This window comes from Xiphias gladius, chromosome 4 (assembly GCF_016859285.1).
Source record: "Xiphias gladius isolate SHS-SW01 ecotype Sanya breed wild chromosome 4, ASM1685928v1, whole genome shotgun sequence".
Classification (NCBI taxonomy): Eukaryota; Metazoa; Chordata; class Actinopteri; order Istiophoriformes; family Xiphiidae; genus Xiphias; species Xiphias gladius.
In genome coordinates, this window is record NC_053403.1 from 7,818,100 (window position 1) to 7,841,792 (window position 23,693).

The 23,693-nt window shown below is 39.6% G+C and overlaps 1 protein-coding gene and 1 long non-coding RNA gene across 4 annotated transcripts in view; one reads left to right on the forward strand and one right to left on the reverse strand.

Moving 5' to 3' along the window:
- The first annotated feature begins 11 nt into the window (after window positions 1-11).
- LOC120788560 lies at window positions 12-23,157 on the forward strand. Of its 3 annotated transcripts, XR_005707262.1 has the most exons (4): window positions 12-127; window positions 212-391; window positions 11,802-11,958; window positions 22,947-23,157. It is a non-coding gene; the product is annotated as an uncharacterized LOC120788560 (long non-coding RNA). The 3 variants fall into 3 exon arrangements; XR_005707264.1 differs by lacking the exon at window positions 11,802-11,958; XR_005707263.1 differs by lacking the exons at window positions 11,802-11,958; window positions 22,947-23,157 and adding an exon at window positions 3,452-3,956.
- Window positions 9,764-23,693, reverse strand: part of LOC120788559 (disks large-associated protein 2-like) — a 41,418-nt gene continuing 27,488 nt past the window's right edge. The window contains exons 5-11 of the mRNA XM_040124413.1: window positions 23,064-23,120; window positions 16,174-16,532; window positions 14,545-14,630; window positions 14,062-14,468; window positions 13,654-13,745; window positions 11,766-11,930; window positions 9,764-9,979 (exon numbers count right to left, since the gene is read on the reverse strand). Of these exons, the coding sequence (XP_039980347.1) occupies window positions 9,764-9,979; window positions 11,766-11,930; window positions 13,654-13,745; window positions 14,062-14,468; window positions 14,545-14,630; window positions 16,174-16,532; window positions 23,064-23,120 (1,382 nt within the window). The remainder of the gene's footprint in view (window positions 9,980-11,765; window positions 11,931-13,653; window positions 13,746-14,061; window positions 14,469-14,544; window positions 14,631-16,173; window positions 16,533-23,063; window positions 23,121-23,693) is intronic.

Below are 23,693 nucleotides of genomic sequence, written 5' to 3' on the forward strand. Positions count from 1 at the left end.
GACAACACCTGCGCGGGAGTGCAGTGTTTGTGCCGATACCGACAGCATTTTAGCCCCGCCGCTTGCTGCGTCATGATCCTTACAGCCCTCAATAGCCCCGATTCTGCAACAACCCAGCATGAGATAAGTTAGTAGCCGTGTCAATAAACACGTGAATCTAAGCTCCATCTGTTAGCTTTGAGTGTGCTTTCTAAATACAACTTTTTCACAGAAGAAACCTGTGTTTTCCCTGCTATGACAAGTCAAAGTATCTGCCACGGAAAAGGTCTGTTGTGTGGCAGGTGGGCGACGGGCGGGGCTGTTACATCAGCACAGCCGGGAGCACCTGGGCCCGGTGCTCCTCGAGCACTAAAAGAGAATCCACTTCAGACCCCTCAGAGAGCATCTCTTAGTAAGTTATTTCCCTTCTAACATCCATTCACCACACCACTGAAGTCATCCGCTACTGCATACCATTGCTTCTTTTTTTTTTTTTTTTTTTTTTGTACTATAGTTTATGTTTGTGGGAGAAAAACAGTTAATGTAAGCACATCATTTACACCTGTGTTTTTGCTACTGTGACATGTCAGCCAGTATTGTTATAAGACACTCCACTTGTAGTGCCCCTAAGCAAGCGTCTCTCCATTTATTATTTTATAGACCCATAAAGAGGTTACTTCAGAGAATGACTAACACTTCATTTGGGTTTAAGTAATTCCCCATAAATAACACTGCCTTTCAGCTAAAATCCCACAACTTCTCTACTTTGTGCTACAGCGCCAATGCTTAACCCTCTCTAAAGTCCTGGTACTCATAAAGAAAATTGGAGTGCTCTCTCAACCATGCTGTTTTCTTCAAAAAAGTTTAATTTGCATAATTATTTACAACAGATGGTAGATAGCTGTACTCAGAAGAGGCAAAATATACTGAACCACACTGATAAAGCAGGGAAAATAACAAAATGATATAAACTGTTGAAACCATTTCAAAACCTTGCATTTAGAAAAGAAAGTTTACAATTCATTTATAGATAAACAAATCTAAAAATGAAGTATTCAGCTTAAATTAATCTTACAAACACAAACTGATCTGTAGAATGCTGTAATATTGAACAGCAATGAAACACTAAATAATACATTCATTTTCACTATCCTGCATGCTATCTGAAGAGCTTATAAAATAATGTCGACAAAGGAACGTTAAACAACAAAAACATGGTCAAGAGCGGAAAATAGTTCCATTTAAATTAGGCATATATTATATATTTATATATGTATATTTCTGTACAAATACTGAATATTTGGCATTATATTTATCCTCATTATTGATATATCTAACATTTCAAAATAGTTTTAAGCTAACCACAAACCTTTTTATGCTATCAAATGTTTCTCATATCACATTCCAAAACCCATAAGAGGCCTTTTTGTTATTTTCTACCCACAGCCACAACACAAGACATTTCTCCACCAAAGGCAAACAAAACTGTGACTGCTCTCTCCCCTCATAAAACACTGAAACATAAAGAACAGCACGTCTATAGAAACGGTTCTCCTCCCAGTTATACAGTAGCTCGCAATGTGAAAGAATACGCAAATGTGGACGACACATGCCTGTATATTCTGACTGAATTGTGATCGTATGTCCAAGAATTAGTGCAGAGACAAGCTGTGATGTGAAATAGTATAACGACCCTTTTTGTGCCAGTTATAACGGTGGCAATGCGGACTGATAGCTACTGACTCAGGCCCATAGCTCTGTAGATGGGCACTAAGGTCACAAATGAAAATGATAATAATACAAATAATAAAAACAACTTAAATAACATTATAGGACTTACAGAAATCAAGTATGAGAAAATGTTACCTGTACACATCAGCATTGCCTTAAAAGGTTCTCGTTTAACATAACCCAAAGCAAAACGTTTGCATGCTTAAAGAAATAATTTGTAATTTTATGAAATACGCTTATTTTCCTTTCTTGGAGAGATAAAGACTCTGATACCACCCTCATGTCTGTAACGATAAATGCGAAGCGACAGCCAGCGACCACTTAGCTTAGCTTAGCCTAAAGACTACAAACAGGGGGAAACAGCTAGCGTGGCTCTGCCCAAAGGCCACAAAATCTGCCTGTCAGCACCTGTAAAGCTCACTGATTAACAAATTATATGTTGTTTTTTCCACACAAAAATCCAAGTGTCAAAACGACATTTTGTGGTTTTATGCTGTTCTGTTTTGTTATGTGGGAAGGGGGGACTTTCAGTCTTTATGGCTAAGCTAAGTGTCTCCTGGCTGTAGCTTCATATTTAAAGGGGGAAACAGGACGGATTAAACGAACAAGATATAACGTGTTAATTGGTGAGTTTTAGAGGTGATTTTTGGGCAGATTTTGTTACCTTTGGACAGAGCCAAGCTAGCTAGCTGTTTCCCTGTTTTCAGTCTGTATGCTAAACTAAGCTAGTTGGCTGCCGGGTGTAGCTTTGTATTTAATGTAAAGATATGAGAAGAGGTATCAATCAACTTATCTAACTCTCTCCAAGAAAGTGAGTATGCACATTTCCCAAAATGACAGTTTCTTTAAGCGGCTCTACAACCACCTAAACAGTACTGTAACATCCCTCAGATTTATTTTTGCCAGAAGTCTAAAGGTCGGGATGAAAAGCCAACGTAAATATCTACATTAGGCTTATTGCTTGAGGAGCAGACACACTCAATCAGCCCGGTAACAATGCGAGCACGACATCAAATACGGTCCGTAACTACTCACTTGAAGGATGTTTAGCTTGGGACAACAGGCAAAACTGACAATCTATGTCATCAAAAAAAATCACGATTTATGAGAAGAGAGAGCAAGCGATAGAAAGACATCTTTGCAGTGCAACTGTATCAGAAACAAGGAGAAAAGCTTTCAATGAAAATTTAATGGAGTCTCACTTGAAAAGACTGTAACGAAATCCTCAAGATGCGTATAAGGGAAACTCTGGGTGCTATCTTGAGGATATACCATGACAGTGCTCTCGTAGTGTGTGCGTGTGTACGTGTACGTGTATGTGCACGTGCATTTCATGTTTTTGGTGTGTGCTGATTGTCAGAATAAACCAAAAAAAAACCAAAAAGTACAATGAGAGAAGTCGGTTGATTCAGCACCTATACAGACTTGTCTGAGGTTTATCTTCAGGACAACTATCAGATGATGTTAGTCTAAAATATGGTGCTGTGAAGTGTGTTGTACAAGGCATAAGCAAATGTCTCGAGTAGTGACTAAACAGGGAAATGAGACAAAGGAACTCTTAACCTATCACATCCATGTGAGTCATTTTAAAGTATTACTGAAGGTTAGCTGACATTTTCTTTCTGTATTTTATTTTATTTTTTTAAATCAACACACGGTAAATCACAACTTAGTGACAGATGAACTCTATAGGAGCAGGAGTATCGGATGGCAATGACAGCACACGTTTTTGCTCCCGCAGCATAAAGCCCGATGAACGTGGTGCTCTCGGTGCTCTGTAAATGAAAGGTGATCCGCACCAGGGCCTGCAGGCTCTTCAGCCCCACCGAAGTACTGCTGCATAGTACACAGGCATGACAAAGTGTTCCTGTGGAGATTACAACTACTCCTAATATACCATGTTTTGCTAAATCGCTGAACTGTGAGGTAAATAGCTGTAGGTGAGCCTGCCTGTCATTGTATGAAAACACTATTGCACTTTTTGGCTGGTCAAGTTTTGTCAGTCTCCAGATTCTGTAAATGCAGATGCCATAAAGGCAAAAACATCACGAGATCACAATATCACAGCTAGGAGGAAAAACTAGATAAAGACCTTTTTTAAATAAATGACCTTTTATGATTTGCTGAAATGGATATGACATGCACTTTTGAGACGTTGTGTATACATTGTCATATCCACTGATTTTCTACAATTCACTGTATATTTAATGGAGCTTTGTTCACTGTTGTGACACATAAGTTGAATTCCAAAAGTGTAACTGCATTATGGTGAATCATAGCAGAGCGTCTGTGTGATCTGAACCAAATACTTAAAAAAAAATAATAATAATAATAATAATAAAAAAAAAAAACAAGGACAACAAACGTTACCAAATCCTCCTTTGATATCCTCTAGACGGTATTGTGCTGAAGTTTATTACAGTAAGACATTTGAATTAATCAGATATAAAGTAAATTGGTTTTAAATTCTGCAGTCCTACCCAGCCCAGTTTCCAGCCCTTTGTAATGTTATTACAGAGAACTCGCACTCTAAGAGGTGTAGCAGTCCTTTCACATACCTCAACGCAAAACATTCACTCACAGAGTCCTATCTGAATCAAACTATAAGGCACCTGAGGATTTGTCATGTACATAGTTGCCAAACTCCTAAGCCCCTTGTAGCATGGTTGGATAAAATGTGAGACACAGACGCAAAGGAAAAATTTTTAGCGTTTCATCGGAGATGGCATGCTAATGACGAGTAATGCTAGAAGATACGATAACAAGAGAATGGTACCATGATTATAGACTAGCCTCGCATGATACCACAAAAACACATTTCCTTAATATCTAGAACTCTGGTGTGTGTGTGTGTGTGTGTGTGTGTGTGTAATAGTGTACATCAGTCGTAGTCGCTGGTGTCCCTGTGACCTTTTGAGGACATCTTTGTGTCTGATATCAGCCTCAGTGAATAGGCGATTGGTGCAAAAGCAGCTGAAGTGACATCATTTTTCCTTCAAGCCGGTGACTCTGAGGTCGCTCCAGTCACTCCTCATCACTCTGCTGTCCCTTTTTACTCTCTGCCGCTTGGCTTCAGTCGAGCTCTTAAGGTGGCACATGACAAGTTCACCAAGCAGAAAGGGTGATTTATGGAATTTACGTGCTAAACCAACCTCATTACTTATTACCACCACTTTGACTTTGTAGGTTTTACTCATGCCCACTGGTTGGAGAGTGAAATCATTTCACACAACCTGGAAAGGAAATTCTCAGCAAAAGGAAATATGATTTTGAAGCTACAAAGTGACACAAACCTCCTGTTTGGATAGGTATTTCTTAAAGGAAAGCCCCAATTGAAGATAATGAGTAACCAGATCATCAAGTACTACACGAGATGGAATCACAGTATGCAGTCTGTGGGAAGCAGACTCGATTTGCATGACTTTCAGTCAGGTGGAAGAGCAGTTGGATTGTTAAAGTAGTCCATCCTCTGAGGGCAAAACTTAGGAAAGGAGCCGGTGAAATAAATGAGGATTTCAGTATTTCAAAGCTAACAGTGGTCACTCTCCGACGAAAATATGAGCGAAGATAGACTTGCAGGGGGGGAAAAATTAAGATGTCAGGACAAAGAGAGCCAACAAAACTGTGTGTGTTCCTGTCCACCAAAACAGTGACAGAAAGTATTGAAGAGTGAGGACCAAAACCTGCAATACGTCTGATTTAAAATTGACATGATCACTACCACAGTTCTCACATTTTGGGATGGAATAGGTGTTCAGTGAAGCTATGATCCAATGGTTACCTGGATTAGACTCAGTTTTACCATATATAAACTCCATCTCCCAAGTCCTCCGTCAGCTTCTCACACTACCAAATGGTATGGTAAATGATTTAAATCGTTAAAATTGAATGGGCACATTATATATTTAAAAAAATATATATCTCTAAGTAAAAGTATGGTAAGATGATTTTTTTCATTAAAAAATACAAATGGAATTCGTTGACCAAGCAGACCAGGAGAAGGTTTCTCTGTAAATTTCAATCTGTAGAAAAAGCTACGGAATGTGTTACTACTTGTGAAAGAAGTGCTGTAGAATAGATGAAGAAAATCAATTTGAAAGAAAAGAAACATGGCGGACTCCAGAGTGTCAAATTGTGACTATACCACCAAATCTCTACACCAAAGTGTAACGGGAAAAGTGCCCAACCTTGGTGTGTTTCTCCTGAAAACCTTTTGAAGGGACAGAAATAGACTGAAAGACCAAAACAAAAATTATTTAAGCACTGCAATTCATAGACAATGAATTCCCAACCTGTTCTTCAGAGTGCATTTGAAGAGGAATAGGCTTAATACACCGAGATGACTTGAAAATAATTTTGGTTCTTGTTTAGAGGGTAATTAGTAGAATCAGTCACAACCTGCTGGATCATTTTCCTTTGAAATATGATGTGATTGGAGTGTTAATGTTGGAGGTAAAGCCCGTTGAAGGATAGAGATACTGTATTTTAAAGTGAATTGAATAAATTACTGAACTTTAAATTAAGCCCTTACCATCTTGTTATGTTTCTGTAATTATATATAATGTACTTGATTTTTCAAGAGAATACTTCTCCCCTTCAGTCCCCTCGGCCTCCAGCCTTTACTGGGCTACAAAACCCTTAAAGTAATACACTTAAATGAACTGGATTACGAGCTGAAGGTTCACTTGGACATTTGTGTTTATTGGTGTATATACTGTAAATGTGTCTAGAATATGTTCATTCCATGACAATCTAACTATAGTATATAAACTCCTGTGTAAATGTAAGCCTCAGCGAAGCAGGAAATGTAGTTCATTGCCAATTCCGTCTGTATTTAAACTGTGGTCTACAACGACTTACAAAATAAATGGGCCAGCGCTGCCCATTTTATTTATTCTGATCCATTTCTTGTATTATTTCTTGGAACCTGTATGAATAAATCCTAGTAGAAGTCGTCTGGTTTTTACATGCACAGGAAGACCTTTTCTGAGAGATACATATTTGTACAGTGTGTGAATGCGTTTGTTTCACTAATAACATGCACATTTGTTCTTCCCAGCAAAATCTGGGAGACAACTTTTAAAAATACAGTAAACCTTAAAAATCTGTGTGAAATTATGCATTGCCCTCGGTTACCTGGCCTTTTGCCCTGAATTGTTGTTTTTTTTGGGGGGGTTTTTTTTTTTTTTTTGTGCCATTTCCTATTTCATCTTATAACCAATCAAATAAAGTAGAAAAAACTGAAATGATATTGACAAAAATAAAATAAAAAATAAAAGTTTGGCAGCAACGTCTTCAGTTTAGTTGGATTTTTAGCATCTGCTCATCTCCTGGGATTTTATTTCTTTCTTTTTTCTTTTTTTTTTTTGCATCGTTAGGGGCTCTACATTCATGAGTGTAATGGTTAAGGCCGTCTGGTAAGGTGAGGGTTTTAAATTTAGCACTGATGCACATGTCACAAAGTAAAATACAGTGGATATTGCTCCGACAAATGCTAGCCTCAATGCAGGTAAAATAAAACCCATCGTAATCCCTCCTGACAAGTATGTGTCACTGCCCCACCAACGTGCTTTCAGTACACAGACTGCTCTCCTCTACTGAGTGCCGCTCTAATTACAATAAAATGGGAAACATTAAACACTGTACTGCAGCATAATTCTAGCAGCCCTATATCAACATTAGTTTTAATTAGCTGGGGTTAGACTGGTAAATGAGGATGAATGGGAATGTTGGGGGTTCTTTGTTGGTGTAGTATAAAATATGGAGAGGTACAATGATGTACTTTCAGCCAGCTATAGCAGTATGCCCTTGGCTCAGGGTGGGCATATTAGATTTTACTTTAAGCTTGGTGGAATGTCAAAGCCTGTAATCTCTCCCATCTGATAAATACATATCCCTGACCTCTTTCCGTGTTTAGAAAGGAAGTTAAACCGTAAAACCTTCTCCTCATTTTCATCACTGAGGGCAAGAGCATTGCAAAGATGATCTTTTCTAAAGTCACAATCTACCGCAAGTCATTGGAGAGACAACGGGCACCATATTAATAAATCTCTGTTTAAAAAGTCCTTGAGTGTGTGTGTGCGTGCACATAGGACTGGGTAAAGGACAACAGTTTTAGAGTAAAAAGCAGCACCATTTACTATAGTAACTGAATATTGTTAAAGTGTCATTTGCACCTGTCTTTCCTAGACTACATGAGCAGATCAAAATAACAAAAGAAGTGTTTTCATCTTGCGCCACTTGGAACAAAAGGTTGGATGCAGTGTGTTATGAGAAATGGTCTCTGTTAGCTAAGAAACACCCCTTAATCAGCAGGACAAATGCACTGTCAAATCAACCCACAACGGTTTTAACTATAAATACTAAGTGTATACTGTAGATTGTGATGTTGGTCATATGATAGATACTGTAAGTATAATTAAAAGTGTTAGAATCACAATATTGTAATTACGAGAGGCCTGAATGCCGTCAGAGAGAAATGAAAACAAAACAACACAAGGTGCAGTTTATATGACCTATAGAGTAACATGAAATTCTGTAGTAATTTTCCATATCTGTCCTTGCAATTCAACTGCAACAATATCACATGAGCTTCATAAACTACATTTCCCTTGGAAATACAAACATGAATATTATAAGGTGCAAAATGCATTGTTTGATACAGTCACCTCTTCCAGGCTGCGTAAAACTGTCTTTTGTTAATAATTCATATTTGTTCTGCAATGGAAATGTATCCAGCAGCAAATAACGTACATATCTTAAAAAATGTTGAGTTCTAAGAGGGGACGGTTTTATATGAATGACCATGAATAAATGCGGAAATGATGGTCTACGGGTTTTAGCCTTATTTTCAGATCTCATTCAGCAACACTGGTCGACAGCTGCAGCATGCCTGGTTAAAGACTGAGAGATGAAAGAGATAGAAATATATGTAGATAGATAGATAGATAGATAGTGTGGAGTACAGTTGTGCAGCACCCCATTCAAACTCTGTCAAACACTTTTTACTCCCCACCCATTCGGACTTTATAACCACAGACTTGGCAGGAAATTTAGAAAAAATATCAACAGTTGTACCAGGTTTTACCCAACTCCATAAAAAAAGACTGGGCAGTTTAAACCTCAGTGAAAAGAATGAATGTATTCTTTTCAGCAGTTAGACCATTTACCTCTACATATATATTTTTATTTTTTTTAGAGGCTTTTCCGTCCTGCTAAGATACAGCATTGTAGGAAACATCAATCTCTGCTGCCACTGTAACTTCACACAGGGTGCTTTAGCCCAAGACCATTGCTGCTGGTGAGAGAAAGTTGCACTTTGTGTTTCCCCTTTGAATGTGGCAAGAGTAATGGCTATGGAAAAAAAGAATCACTAAATTCACTAAATGATGTAGTTGTGTCAAATTAATATCAAGTGAAATGTTTATTTGTGGGTATAGCAGCTCATTCTCATGGTGGCAAAAAGTCCCCCCGTGGGCTTGAAGCTACACTAGGCAACTTCATGTTAGCAGCTCCAGGTGACAGAGACATGTCAATGACAACTTTTTGACCTTAAATACTCACAAATCACCTCAATAAACTGCATGAAAACACTCACGTTCACCATTCCAGCTGGCCTGGGATCACTTTTAACCAAAGAATACCAGAGGGACAGGAGGGAAAAGGTCTAATGCTGGTGTGTCCGGTTTTGACTGTTTTGGAGACAGCTTGGGTTTCAATCAAAATGTTTGATATTTATCACTTCCTGTGGGGAATGCATCATGTGCACCTAACTAAACTGACTCGCCTGACATCTCAATCGGGGAAGATGGGGCCTTCTTCCCTATGGCAGTGCCACATTGTTATTTCGGCTGATAAGAAAGATGGGCCTTTAACTGAAATCTTTGCCTAGTGTAGCTTCAGTGGGGACAAAAGAATTGTGACAGAGGATGACAAAGTGGACGAGCAGTGACAGATGATGACGGCGAGGGTGGGGGGGGGGGACTGGATGTGACGATGCGATCTGGTGCTGGGTGGAGGTGGACGAGAGGAGCTGAGGATGAATCCATGGACCTCAAAGCCGTGTCTGGGCTTCAGGGATGTAGATCTCGATGCTGTCTGCCCTCTCTGTGGCTGAGTTCTGTCTGAAAGAAGCTGCTCGTTTGGCAGCCATGAGGCGTCTGCGGGCTTCCTGTCGCTGGCGGTCCTGAAGGTCCAGAGAGCGCTCCCGCATCACACCGCCACGCCCCTTGGCCGGCCGCTTTGGCAGAGGTGGTGGCCACTTCCGCTCCTTAGGATACAGAACGACATTATTACAGCAATATACGCCGCAAAACATGCTGATTCACAGGGAAGAAATGCAAATAAAACCGTGTATCTCAATCAATGGTCCACAGCTCAAATATCGTTACGAGTATCGATGTGTGCAAGATACTATAAATTATGGACCGTTTTTTTTATTTTATTTTTTATTTTTGTATTTTATTTATTTAGTTTTTTATTTTATTTTAGAAGACCTTTAAAGTTAATGGATTTTGAATAGACCAGTCGATCTAATCAGCCATTATTTGATAACTGCTCTGCCATGAAGTGAAAATGAAATTTATGTAGAAAACACTCCTCACACTCCCCTTACTGACACCTACTAAAATTTACAACAGCAATATTTTTTCATGGTAATTTGTTCAATTTTTTTTCATGACGGTAATTTTATATTGCTTTATTTAATTTGGTTGATGTATATTATCCCATTATGGAACTATTTATTATTAGACTATTACTAGACTATTTATTCAGCCCAGTACAAGAACTCAGAATTGAGGGTTATGGGGGGGGGGGCTTTATGGACTCGTGGTAACTTGGGTACATGTGTGTATCATGGACAGACCCAGGCCCACAGCTTGTTGTGCCACAAACCCTCTGAAAACAGAAATGGCTAAAAATAATTTTAAGGCAGATGCAGACGCCACAATATGAGAATTCATGATCAGAATTCTTGCTATTGCTGAGAGGCTGTGCTGTGTATGTGCGCAGCTGGAACGCATTGTATAAACAAAATCTGTCTCATCCGATCCAAAGGCTGTTTGCTCAAACAAAAGACATCTACAAAAACTATACAAAAAGTCCTTACTGATTATGTAGCCAGAACATTACACATTTACCTAATGAAGGCACTGAAATTTTTACCCTTATGACCTACATACTCAATAACTTTGAATGCAAGGCAAGCTTTTCTCATTGCTTGGCAAGCTGGTGATAGAGTAAAACGGTGCCTGCCTTGAAGGAGATAAGACCAATACAGAGCATCTGTGTCACCATTAGGGCTCAGCTTCATGGAGCTTGCAATGTGCCTATTAACTGCTGGAGGTAAATAACTCTTACAACTACAAGTGTAGCATGAAGATAATTATCCAACTGCCCTGAAGGATCTCGTCTATCTCTAAAAGCACATTACCATCTAAATTTGCTTCTTACAAATGCACCTCCCTCATCTACAGGCACCACTCTTACCAACGTGCTTTCATTTCAGCTGTTGGGTATAGCTGATTTAACTGGATGGTTTTGATATCTTCAATGTTTTATATCTTTTATTTTCTGATCAATGATATTTGTGCGTTGCCATCTAACAATCATCCAATCATGTTTTTAAATATGGTCCTTTATACTGTGACATACTCTGAAATCAAGTTTAAAAAAAATTTGATTTTAAAATTAGGAACGTCAAGTAAATCCACATTTACGGGACTATCATATGTAGCTGCCAGTTCCTTCAGGCAAACTCTATGACACCATGTCTATAGCCTTTAAAGGAAGACATACTCTTCAAAACATACATGTACTGCCTCATTTAAGTCTGCAGACAGTTCAGTTGCCTTGAAATATGTTTTCTTGCCAATATAAATCAGATGATAAGCGTTGAGAACGTTATTCTGGAGATACAGCTGATGATTTTAATGAGAAAATAAACTTTTTAGACGATGCCACCAGATGTCAAAGCTAAACTGATGCTGCTTCCTTGTTGCTACAGTGTTATGATAAGAATGATTAAACCTCTGCTGGATCCCTGGGAAAAGAGCTACGAGCTTTACCTTCTTCTCTGGGCTCTCCACCAGCTGCCACTGGTTGCTCTTGATCTGCTGCAGCTCATCAAACTTGGCAGTGACGTCATCGATGGAAAGCTGCAAGAGGTCCCAGAATCCAGCCAGGTCCTGAGATGTGGGTCTGGGCATGGCACTGGGGTCCTGAAAAGACGGTGGAGTACAGAATGTAGTGAGTTTTTTGGATTTAAGTGAAATGATTTCCTCTGTTTGTTATGCGCAGAATTACTGAGCCTTAATTACAAAAAAAAAAATTTAAAGAACTTGAGACACGCGCTACCTCTTCTGAACCAGAAGTATACCATCTGTATCATACTAAACTTAGATTACAAAACAAACAAAAAAGCTTCAAATTTATCCAAAGAACTATGGAAAAGAGAAACTATGTCCCTAAAACAATCAAATCTATGTTTGAAAGTATAACTTACTTTCTGGACGAATTGCTACTCATAGCCACATCTACATTTGAACCTCCCCATTCCTACCACTGTGTGGCAGTACAGCACCAACAATGGTTCCTGACCTAAACTTGACAGTTCCTGGGCACAGGAACAGCAGATTTGATCCATTGTGTTCTGTGGCCACAACAATGATTAATAATTATCAAAGGTCATTTTAGGTTCACATGCAGTGGAGAATGATGTGCGAGAGGGAAAGAGACAGGCTCTTCACGAATGGTTATTACCTCAAATCAAGCATCATACATAGCATAATGTCTACTCTAGTAGTATGTATGTATGGATGAATTACTGTCAGCACGGGTGTTTTTGCAGAAAGTTTGAATTTTTTTAATGTTATAATTCCATTCTGCTGTAATTTTGCAAAATTATCCCTGTTCTCTGAAATTCAAGCGACAAAAATCTGGTGCTGAGAGATGCAGCATTTCTGTGGTGCATTACTGTCCATGACACCCACCCAGCTGGCCGATGAACTGCAAACGACAACTCACGCGATCAGGTAGCTGCATACGGCCAGTATCGCAGAAAGCAAACGAAGAATGAGTGCGAATTTCAGACCAAGGAAATATCTATCAAGACAAACTTCAAAGCACGTTCAGAGCATCGTGCAGTTCCTCCTCCGTCCAGCAGGGAAACAGAGTCGTTTTCTTATTCAGACATGTCTGAAGGCTCAGGGCAATCTAAGGCTTGTCACTACCAATGCTAGACTTAATTCATCATCCTATTATCTTTTGAGAGAGAGAGAGAGAGAGAGGGGGCAGCCCAAATCCATCCAAAAGAGGGCAACACACCAAGTGAAGACACGCACACAAATTCACCAAAAAAGAAAAACATCACATGGCAGTCAGATTTCAACCACTTCCACAAGGTTTTGCATTTCATTTAAAAAATTATCCACGCTTTAGAAAGGTGTGATTAAGTGCGTGACTGTCTGTTTCAGTGTCTCTCTCTACTGTATCTGCAGAAACGTTCCAACTTACGGCACTACCATCATCTAATATATGCTGACTCTGTGGATAGTTAGCATTAAAAAAGGTATGAGTTTCCAGTCGACGTGACATGGGGGCTAAACAGTGAGACAGTGTGGCAGAGCATTGTTCAAACTCTGAGGTCCCATTCAAACTGCTGCCTCTGTGCATTAATGGTTAGCCTCAACACAGGAGCTGCTACCTATTGGAATTCCCCTTTCGTTTATAGCGGCAGAGGGACTGCTTCACTATCGATCTTTCTGGTCTATTTCTGGAAGGTGCACAAGTGCACCGTCAGGCCGAGCACCTACACAGAGCTCTGAGGAACAGAAGGCCATCGACAAGATTACCCCTGATCTTTTGTGTTTTCCCTGTGTAACATATCAGCAGCGTGTAGGTCGATGCGGTGTTCTTGTTCACAAGCACAAAAAAAATACTCACCAGATTCTGCTGACATAGCCAGTAAAACTGCTGAAACTTTTGAGACATTAGTAGCTGAGCACTTCCCACCGCACTCCGGATTTTTCCTAGGACTGGTGGACACAAACATACGTGCATAGACAGAGAGGGAAAAAAGCGACAAAGAAAGAGAGAGATTCTGGGTTTACCGCTGACAGCTTGGCAAAGGCCAACATGTTGAGGGATCCAATCTGTTCACAAAATGCCTGTCACGATTCAGTGTGTTCATAGTCAGCATGGCAGCTAATACTGTGAATGTTCACTTTGGCTATACTGTCGTGCATACTGCAAAAAATACACGTGTGTATATATAGATATTTCATAGAGTACACATGATAACAAAAGCAGCCCTAGCGTTGACAAGAATGTAGTTTCCCTCAGGACACTCACTCTCCTCCGACAGGTCATGTTCCTCTGCCTCTCTCTCCATCTCTTTGCACCATCCCTCCAACCGCTTGGTTTCATTGTGAAGGAGCTGCATAAACCAGCTGCCGTCCCTGCGAAGGGGGGACACGCGGCCTGTTTCAGTGCTCTCCATGCCGGGTTCGACCAGCCAAGGTTCAGGCTGTGGGCTGGGAGGCCCGCTGGAAGGCCGGTAGTCCTCCCTGTAACTGAACAGGCCCTGTGTGCGCACTGTACGGATGGCCCCGTACTGCGTGGGCGTGCTGGGCTCAGAGTGGCGACCAAAGGCACCACCGAACTGCAGGCCTTTGTCCTCCATGGAGGGAAAGCCCTCCAACTCCATGTCTGCTTGCACTGCAGTGGTCACACTGTTTGAGCGCTTGAACCGCCCATGCCTAACAAGGACAATGATTAAATGTAAATATACTTAGATGAGAACAAAGAAGAACTCGCTTCATCTGTGCTACATACCGTTTTTGATCCTCCACCTGGATCCCTATAGAATGGAACTGAGGAAGGCCTTTACTTTCAGTCTCAGAATCTGTCACAGTTTCCACCTGTTCAAAACACACAACAGACCACTTTGTGTCATCGTTGTGTTATCATCGTTCACAACAGAAATATACAGACACACACTACTACCACTCAAAAAGACAGCTTGACATTTAGAAACATGTTGCTTGGTTTGAAATTTTTTTCACTTATCGCACAGAATTCAAGTTTCCATTTTTGTCTCTCAGCTAGCGTCAAGATTGGTGGGTGTGCTGGTTTTGAAAGGGGCTCTTAACGTCCAGGCCTGTAATAATCTCGCTTAAACCTACAAGTGCTAAACAAGGACCTTAATCGACACCGCCCACCCATCCTTCCTGTTCCGCAGAAGGTTGGTAAACCAATAGCCAGGGTCCCTGTGAGAAACCAGCACTTGTATGTATGAATCAGACGAGACCAGTCTGTAATAATGATACGGAACAATACGTGTTCCCTGGGATAAAATTTGTGCTTTCCAAGGTTTCAAATTGTCATCTCTAGAGCCTCAAATGCACAGCTGCATTGTTTTCAGTTGGTTGGATGCCAATGAGGACCAGAATAAGTTTAAAGATATAAAGCATTTTGGTAGAGGTGAAAGTGTTCATTTGTAAGCATGGCAAAATTTGCAATAGAATTATCATCTAGCTGGATTTCTGTTTCACTGCTGGCACAGTGTCCACTGTTAGCAGCTGGACGCATTTTCTTGCACACTATGCTCGGGATTGCCCACAGGAACAACATGGTCCACACAGTCAGCTATCCCCAAAGTTGGGGCTAACAACTAAGGACACTTGCCTTCAGGAGAGGCAGGGGAAACCTAAGTTAGTCAGACAGTTAGCTCACAAAGCAGAGTGCTTCTTTATCTTGTGGTAGAGCTCTTTGTTCAGGCATGGACAGCAATGTGATGGGGGCTGGTTAAGATGGTAGCGAAGAGCTATAAGAGGTAAAGGACACAAATCACCAATTGGATCAGAGAGAGCAAGGAAGGATATTATATTCCTCATCACTTCTGGTGCCTTTGAGTAAGTCCTCTCCAGGTGACTGTACATTTGGAAATGTGTAAAGGTCAACAAGACTCCAAAAAACCTTGCAGAGTACTGATTGGTACATTTGGGAACTCGTACTATCACAAAAATGACAAGATTAACTAATTTGCACACTTGTAGTTTTATTGCCACTTCAACATTTTGAAGTCTGCATGCCTGCAGATGTGGACATAAGTCTTCCAAAATAAATCCTAGTCCTCTTGTCATTTGATAGTCCACTGTTTTTTTTGTTGTTGTTGTTGTTTTTATTTCATCCAGAGTGATCCATAGTGACATCTGCAAAAAGATTCCATTGTACTTTTCTTCTTTGATAAAATTTACATGACTGAGAGCCTAGAAATTTTTTTACCCTGGAATCTACTGGATAGCTCTCTTACATATTAGCAATGTGAATATCAAAATGAGAACCAGAGAATTATCCTTTCAGCCAGGACCAGACAGAAGACAGAGGAGGTTGGTGTAATTAGCATAAAAGGCTGGGTGTTGAGTGTGGTGAGTGAAAAGAGAGCAGCAGGGACGTTGTTACCTGTATCCCAATAGAGGAACGTGGGGTTTTGAGGTACTCCTCAGCTTTGGACACCAGCACTGCTTTGTCGCACGTCTGGACGGAGGTGTGGCTGCCCAAAGATGCATGCCTCTTGGCTGCTGCTGACTCCATGGCCATGGTGACTGCCTTGGTGCTGTCCAGACTGTCTGTGGAGCTGTAGATGGGACGGCCGAGGCTGTCCGTGGTCCACAGACCGCCCCGCGGATGCCTGCCCTCCTGGTAGGCATCTTGGGTGGACTCTGTACTGCTCTGGGCTGTCACAGAGATAAGAGGCTTGGTGGTGGTGCGCGGGGGCACGGGAGGTGGAGTCTTCTTGTAACTGGGAGGATATGATACCGCTGGATAGCACAAGCGAATGAGAGGACGAGGACAAGGCAAGACAAGGGTAGAGGATAAAATAAAACATGAGAATGAAAAATGTGGCAAAAAGCTGACAAGGGCCAAATGCTGCAGTACACCTGTATCACACAGTGTGTGATAGAAGAGTGTCATAGCATGATGAAAGATTAGGCATTAGAGCACTAAAAGCGGGGGAAATGTCGGTAAGGTGAAAAGCAACAGCAGCTTTGTAATATGCCTGTGTTTATTGCAAAAGTGCAATGAAGGATTGTGGGAAAGATTTCCTCTTTCAAGTGCAAATGAGAATTTGATGTTAATCCATCAGGATGGACCCGCAGCAGAATTGGACATGTACCAACTTCACTTGCTTTTTTTTTTTTTTTTCAAAGCTATGATAAAACACTGACTTAACAGCATACAAATTTTCAAAAATAATTTTCATGATTTTTTTCAAATATGGTTTAGATAATAGAGAAGATAGTAGCATTCTATTAAATTCATGGGTAAATAATTCACAGAAAAATACACTCAACCTTAATCTATGTCTATGTTACCTATGCACACAGCAAAGATGAATTGAACTGGTTACGAACCTGATATATCTTGTTTGTTTTTACAACTATTAAAAAGTTACCAAACCTCCTAAATTGTGGGAGGAATAATGAGCAGAGCTTTTACAATACATTATTCCATTGTATCAATCTGGATACTAAGGCGCTTGAAACCCAGTGAGTGTAGACACCATTCTGTACCTGTATTAGTGTAGACACCATGGATCTATTTGCAGACATTAGATTGACTAAAGGGATACTGATCTTCGAAAAAATCTTTAATTTGTTAAAGACTAGAATGCTACTTGTCAATTCAAACTAGTTAAGGGAATCAAGTCTGGTTAAATTTGTGAGTAAATGAAAATATTTCTGTTTTATGATATTGCAGTACAGAAAGTAAGTTTGCCTCATCAGACTTTATTTGTGATAACCTTAGAAACAACTACAAAATTGTTTTTCTTGTTTGAATTTTTTTTTTTTTTACACTGAATAAAAAATAAGCTCTCTTCTTAAAGCAAAAAAAAAAAAATCTGCATAAATCACAGAGTACAATGGGACTGTGAATCAAGGCTCAAATTGTCTTTACAGGTATATGTTGTGTCACTCCTATAATGACCCTTATGAGCAATCACACATTCATCCCTACAGTGCTTCTCGCGAGTTCCTTAAGTCATCTACTTGTGATGTCTCCTATTCATCCCCCCATCCATTATTTGTATCAACAGTAAAATATTCAGCATACCAAATATAATACGTAATACAGCAAGATTGTTGTGCTTTGTTTTCTACTCAAATACATACTGTTTAATAGCTTAAAAAGTTGCAGGAAAAGCCGCCTACACTCTCTCGCGCGCACACACACACATACACACATACACACACACACACACACACACACACACACACACACAAGCCACTTTGGATTACAGGTGATTAAATGCAATTAGAAATAAGAAACCACAGGGAAGTCTGATAAGCTAAATCCAGTCACAGATGTGACTTCCTTCCAACTTGGAGGGGCTGCAGTTCTGCATGACAGTGGGTGGATACCATAATGAAAAGAGCAGTGACTCAGGCAATACGCAATTCCAAACATTCTATTTTTATACATTCTACCCATTTGATTTACTTTTTCTAAATCGAAATTTTTTCAGATTGCTTGGTACCAGCTAAAAACTGAGTGATAAACATCCACATTTCTGTAGCTGTATTTCTTGCAGTTACCTCGCATCACCTTACCTATACACCACATTAAAATTTTAATGTTGTCATAATTATCATGTTAAGATGTTAAAATAAAATGCACTCACTGTCTAAAAGATTCTCACTTATCTGATTTTTCAATGATTTTAACAAATAACAAATTAGCATCTTTTTTAATCTGAAAAAAAAAAATCAGATCATAAAACTATAGCTAAACTGTAGTAGTTTATTAGATACATCTACACTGTTCATTAAGGTTATCATGTTCCGTTTTTATTTTGAAGCAGTTTTAGAGAGGTGTTGATTCAGCTATGATAATTTTGAAGGCTGCAGTTTGTGGTGCTGTTGACCTTGTTCACCCCATTTATATCAAAATATCAAAAACACCTCTTTGTGCTGTATAATCAGATACAGTTCAACAGTACCACAAAAACTACATCCTCCAAAATGAGCATAGTTGAATCGACATCTTTTTAAAACAGTTTCAACAAAAACTGAACATTATAACCTTCATGAAGGGAAGAATTACTGTGAGCCTGTTCTATTAAGGCTGTATTAGTTTTAGCTAGGCGTACCTAATAAACTGGCAACTGGGAGTATAGTACCTAACTTGTTTTTCTCCTAGAAACTGACATTCTAACTAAAGACATCCATCCTGGTCCTATGCTAAAAATTATATTCGATAAACAGTTCAATATATTAATCCAAATCAAAGTGGTAAATTTAATTTCTCGAGGAGCTCTGGAGGAAAGGTCATAGGGTTTCCTCTACGTTGTCTTGAGAGTGTGAATGTGCACTAAGTTGGTAACAAACAGACATACAATCGAACAGTGACATAACGTCCTTAGCGGAAGTAACGTATCTGACTGTACTCCCACAATAGGAAAATGATCAAAGCTCTACATTAGTCTATCATCAGACTGTAAGATGAGTCAGAACTAACACAGTTTCTTTTGGTCTGACATTTGGGGTCACATTTGTTGCCTTGCACACCTACAGTTACGTGCTGGACATAATATCACAGTTATTTGCTTGAGTTAAAGTTGTTAAATGAAGATATTTAATTTGCTGACTCCTCCTGAGTTGTCATATCACCACATAATAGGCTTCTAAGAACAGTGCCCTCCTCAATCTGAAAAAAGGAAAAATTACACTATATATTGCAATAACACTGAGTGGACACCAGATGTCCTCCTATAAACTCTACATCATGCAATTAAAGCTCTGTCCACCGGATCATGTCAGAGGACTAAGTTCGGGAATTTCACTAGTGCTGTTATTTGAGAGTATTTCTTATGTGTCTATGTCATCTTTATATCCTCATAGAAATATTTAAAAATTTATTTAAGAGCTTTTTAGTACCTCAAACTCAAGCTCAAACTGAAAATGCTAGAATTGCTGGAAGACGTCACTGAATAGGAATTGTATACCGCAAAGTGTCAAAGTACATTTAATAAAGTTGATTTGAGTAGTGGTTGAATGTAGCTAAGTACATTTACTCACTTAGCACACTTAAGTGGACTTTTATGTACAATTCTCATACTTGAGTATTACCATTTTTATTTTATGCTTCTTTATATTTCTATTTTGCTCCATTTCAGAGGGAAATGTTGCACTTTTTACACCACTTACATTTATTTAACAGCAGTAGTAACTAGTTTCTTTTCTGATCAAGTTATTATATACAAAACCCATGATCTTGTAAATACAATGCATTGCTATACGGTAATCTACAATAATATACAGTGTAAGTTAAAATCAGCTCTACCTCTACCAGCTGCAACATAAAATGCTGCTTACACATTGATGCACAACTAAAACTAATCCAGTAAGAGAGTACAAAGATAATATTATAGTATTGACAAAAGACATTTTGTGTAGAACAAGAACTTTTACTTTTTATACAAGAAATAGATTTCACTGCTAATACTTGGTAAAGGGCCTGAAAACCTTTTCCACCACTAAATTCGAAATCTTCAGCAGAGTGCAAATGGTCCCGCACAAACATACATCCATAGTAATGTTGTGATTTGACAACTTAGCGAGCTGCAGAAAACGTACTGGCGCTAACATGTAACCAGTCACAGATTGACAGACTATGTGACAAAAATGTGACTGTGTTGAATAGGAAAACCTCTGCAGGTGCCTTATGTCTAAGTGTCGGGCATGGACTGAGGAGCATCTCGAGCTTCCAGTCAGAATCAAATTGAAATTCGATTCAAATACAGAGTCAAAAATTTTAACAGCTGGTAAAGTAATAACTGATTCAAGTGCTGTTCAGGTGACAAATCTTGTTTTGTCTAGAAGTCTGGTTCCAGGCAAGATGTTGCAGAAATATGCTGTGATATTTCCATAACAGTTATTGCCCCCTAATGCGGTGTGACTCATTTACAGCCATGAAGGAACAACCTAAAGCCTTAAAATGCTGTGGTAAATAGCATCCGTTCCCTCATGCTCCAAGTTCAAGTTCTTCTGTCTAGACTTCACATTTTGCACTAGCATTAAAAAAAATAAATAAAAATAAAAATCACACAGGGAATTCAAAACGTAAAAAAAAAGGGAGAAAATCCAATGTTGGCACTGACATTATAGCCTCAATAATCTATACTGCCATGCAGACACAAGACCTATCGCATTCTGTGTAGGAGGTTTGACTCTAACTTTTCCTCAACTTGAAACGTTCCCACTCTCTCCACCTCCATGTATGTCCCACAGTTTAACTAAATGCTAAATAATGTTCAACACAGAGTGGGAACCACTGAACACAATAAACCACTAAATGAAAAGATCTAGAAAAGACAAGTTGAGGAAAAGGGCTTACAACCAGAGAGTAAATTTGCAGAGCTACAGCAGCTTTTCCTTTTAAATGCGACAGCCTTAGTTGAGAGTTTGGCTAACAAAGTCCAGGGAAGCATCCGGTCCTTTGTGTAGTCAGTTTTGCCTGGCAGTGTTTGAATATGATTGTTTGGCTTAGCGCTGCTGCACTGGGCAGTTCAGTAAACAGACCCGCGCACTGGAGGTGCAGCCAAGACTAAATGGGCCTGAATTGTCATGCTGTAAAATTGTGTTACTTCTCCGCTTAAAAGTACAGTATTTGTGGTATTACAGGTAAACAGCGAGGACCCTGGTAGTTTACACCTTCAAAACAGGCTTTTTGACATATCAACAGCCCCCTCAAGCTCTGGAGCAGGGACATGCCTCTGCATCAGTACACAAATTAACCACTTTATCTTCATGTATTATCCTCCCTCCCCTCGCTGACTGTCCGACCTGGTTATTTTCTGCGGCCTATTCTAACTTCATTAATGCCCATGTTGAATCAACTGTGTGTATAACACGTCTCATCAGAACGGTTGGGGAGCTGCACTAGTAAAACAATTTGTCTGGTCGATTGTCAGGAGAGTAATTTAGGACTATTCTGATAATCAATTAATTGTTTAAGTAATCAAAGGTACTTTGGATCAAAATTTAAGGATGGACTATTTTCTCTTTTATATATAATTGTAAATATTTGGTTTTTGGACTGTTGGTTGGGTAAAAGACTTTGAAGATGTTATCTTGGGCTATGGGATCTTGTGATGGGCTATTTTTAACTAATTTCTCAGATTTTAATTTACTTGATTAACCCAACATGAGAAAAAAGGCGGATTAATGAAAACAACCGCTAGTTGAAGCCCTACACCAGAGTACATTTAGTTTAGGTTTTAGTTTAAGCATGTATAAAAAAATGTCTTAAAATGTAACAGAATGTACATAAACCCTTCAGATTATGTGCTAGATTTAAAAATGTAAATAGTGCTTATAGAAGATAAAAAAAAATATGCCAAAAAAAGTGTAGTATGACAGCTAGTAAAAAATTCTTCTCAATGTATATGATTTTGAAAGTTCTGCAGGGGCAGGGGCAATCCTGCAGCTGAATCAACTTTTATCCTCGGGCATTTTTCTAATGCGTGGTATGTTACCGATAAATGTATTTGCTACGTCCACTGGGCTACGCATGGCGCTGTTACGTTACGTCGTTTACGTCCCGTCTGGCGCTCGAGCCAAACGTCAGGGGCAACGGCCGCAGGCCACAAAACGACGCGCACAGGTGGCGGCAACCTGGCGCCGGGAAGCTGCCGCTAGCATTAGCCTAACTAACTTGTTTGTCCAATAACGGGCTTACAAAATGAACGGGGAACGGCCGTTGGAGTGGTTTTCGCAAGCCTGCGTGTACGTTGTAATATACTGACAAATGTTTCGCCATAAAACCGCCAAAAATCGAAACGAGGCAAAAAAAAAAAAAAAAAATGTACGTTGACAGCGCTTACATCATAACGTCGGACAGAGAAATGTTGCTGAAGGGTTTGAAAAGTTTTACGGACATTTCGATAAATTTTTTCAACGTTAAACTAGCTGCTGCTATTCTGCTTGAAGGGAATGCAAACGATAAAGCTACAAACTTTTCAGAGCCACCTTTCAAACAACCTTGCGTTTAATGTTTAAATACGTTTTCCGGGACAGCTCGTATTCAGCAATATGAAAAGAAAAGTCAAACGTAGCCTTAAAAAAACATGAAACAAAAGCCACTGCGTTAATGTGTATCCTACCTATTTACCAGGTAGACGTGTACGTGTATTGACCTTCTCTGTCCTTTCTTTTTTTTTTTTTTTTAAATAGCAAAAGTAGCCGGCCCGCCTTCGCTACCCATTGATGCATGGCAGCTACTGAAATGTAGTTTGCAAAGATCAGAGCTAGTATGGAGGAAAGGGGGAAGAGATGGAGACGGACTGGTACCTGGAGGCGGCTGAGCGCGGTCCACACTGCAGGAAGTAGGGAGACGAAACTGAATCCCTGCAGGGAGCAAGCAGCACCGGTTAGAAAAGGACATGTACAGGTATCATACACACACTAACGCTCATTACAGATATTCACAGGATGTTGTCTCTTTGCTTATCCAGTCAGTAACAGGCAGGGAGAGAGAGAAACACAGATATCTCAATTTACAAAGTTAGAAATGGGTCTTATCGTTATTATTATATATATATATTTGAATGACTGTGCAGAGCTGAACGCACTTGGAGAAAGTGCATTTGGCCTATAATGATTTCATATGAGTGAGTTACAGTGTACAGTCCTACTGTAACAAACTCAAACACTGCTTCACAGCTTTACCACATAACGAAAAAAACAGTGAATAATGCTGATTTTGGGGCAACACTAATTATATCAGCGTTTGCTGTGTTTCTGTCTCAAAATGCAGACATTCTAACGGTACTGACACAAGTTGCAACTTGATGGGCAATGTTCACAGGCAACAATTTCTCAGGAGGTGCCTCAACCTTGTTTACATGTCTGATGTCAAGGTTCTTATTGCCAGAGACATTTAAATATGTATAATTCTAGACTTCGTACTTTTTCCCCTTT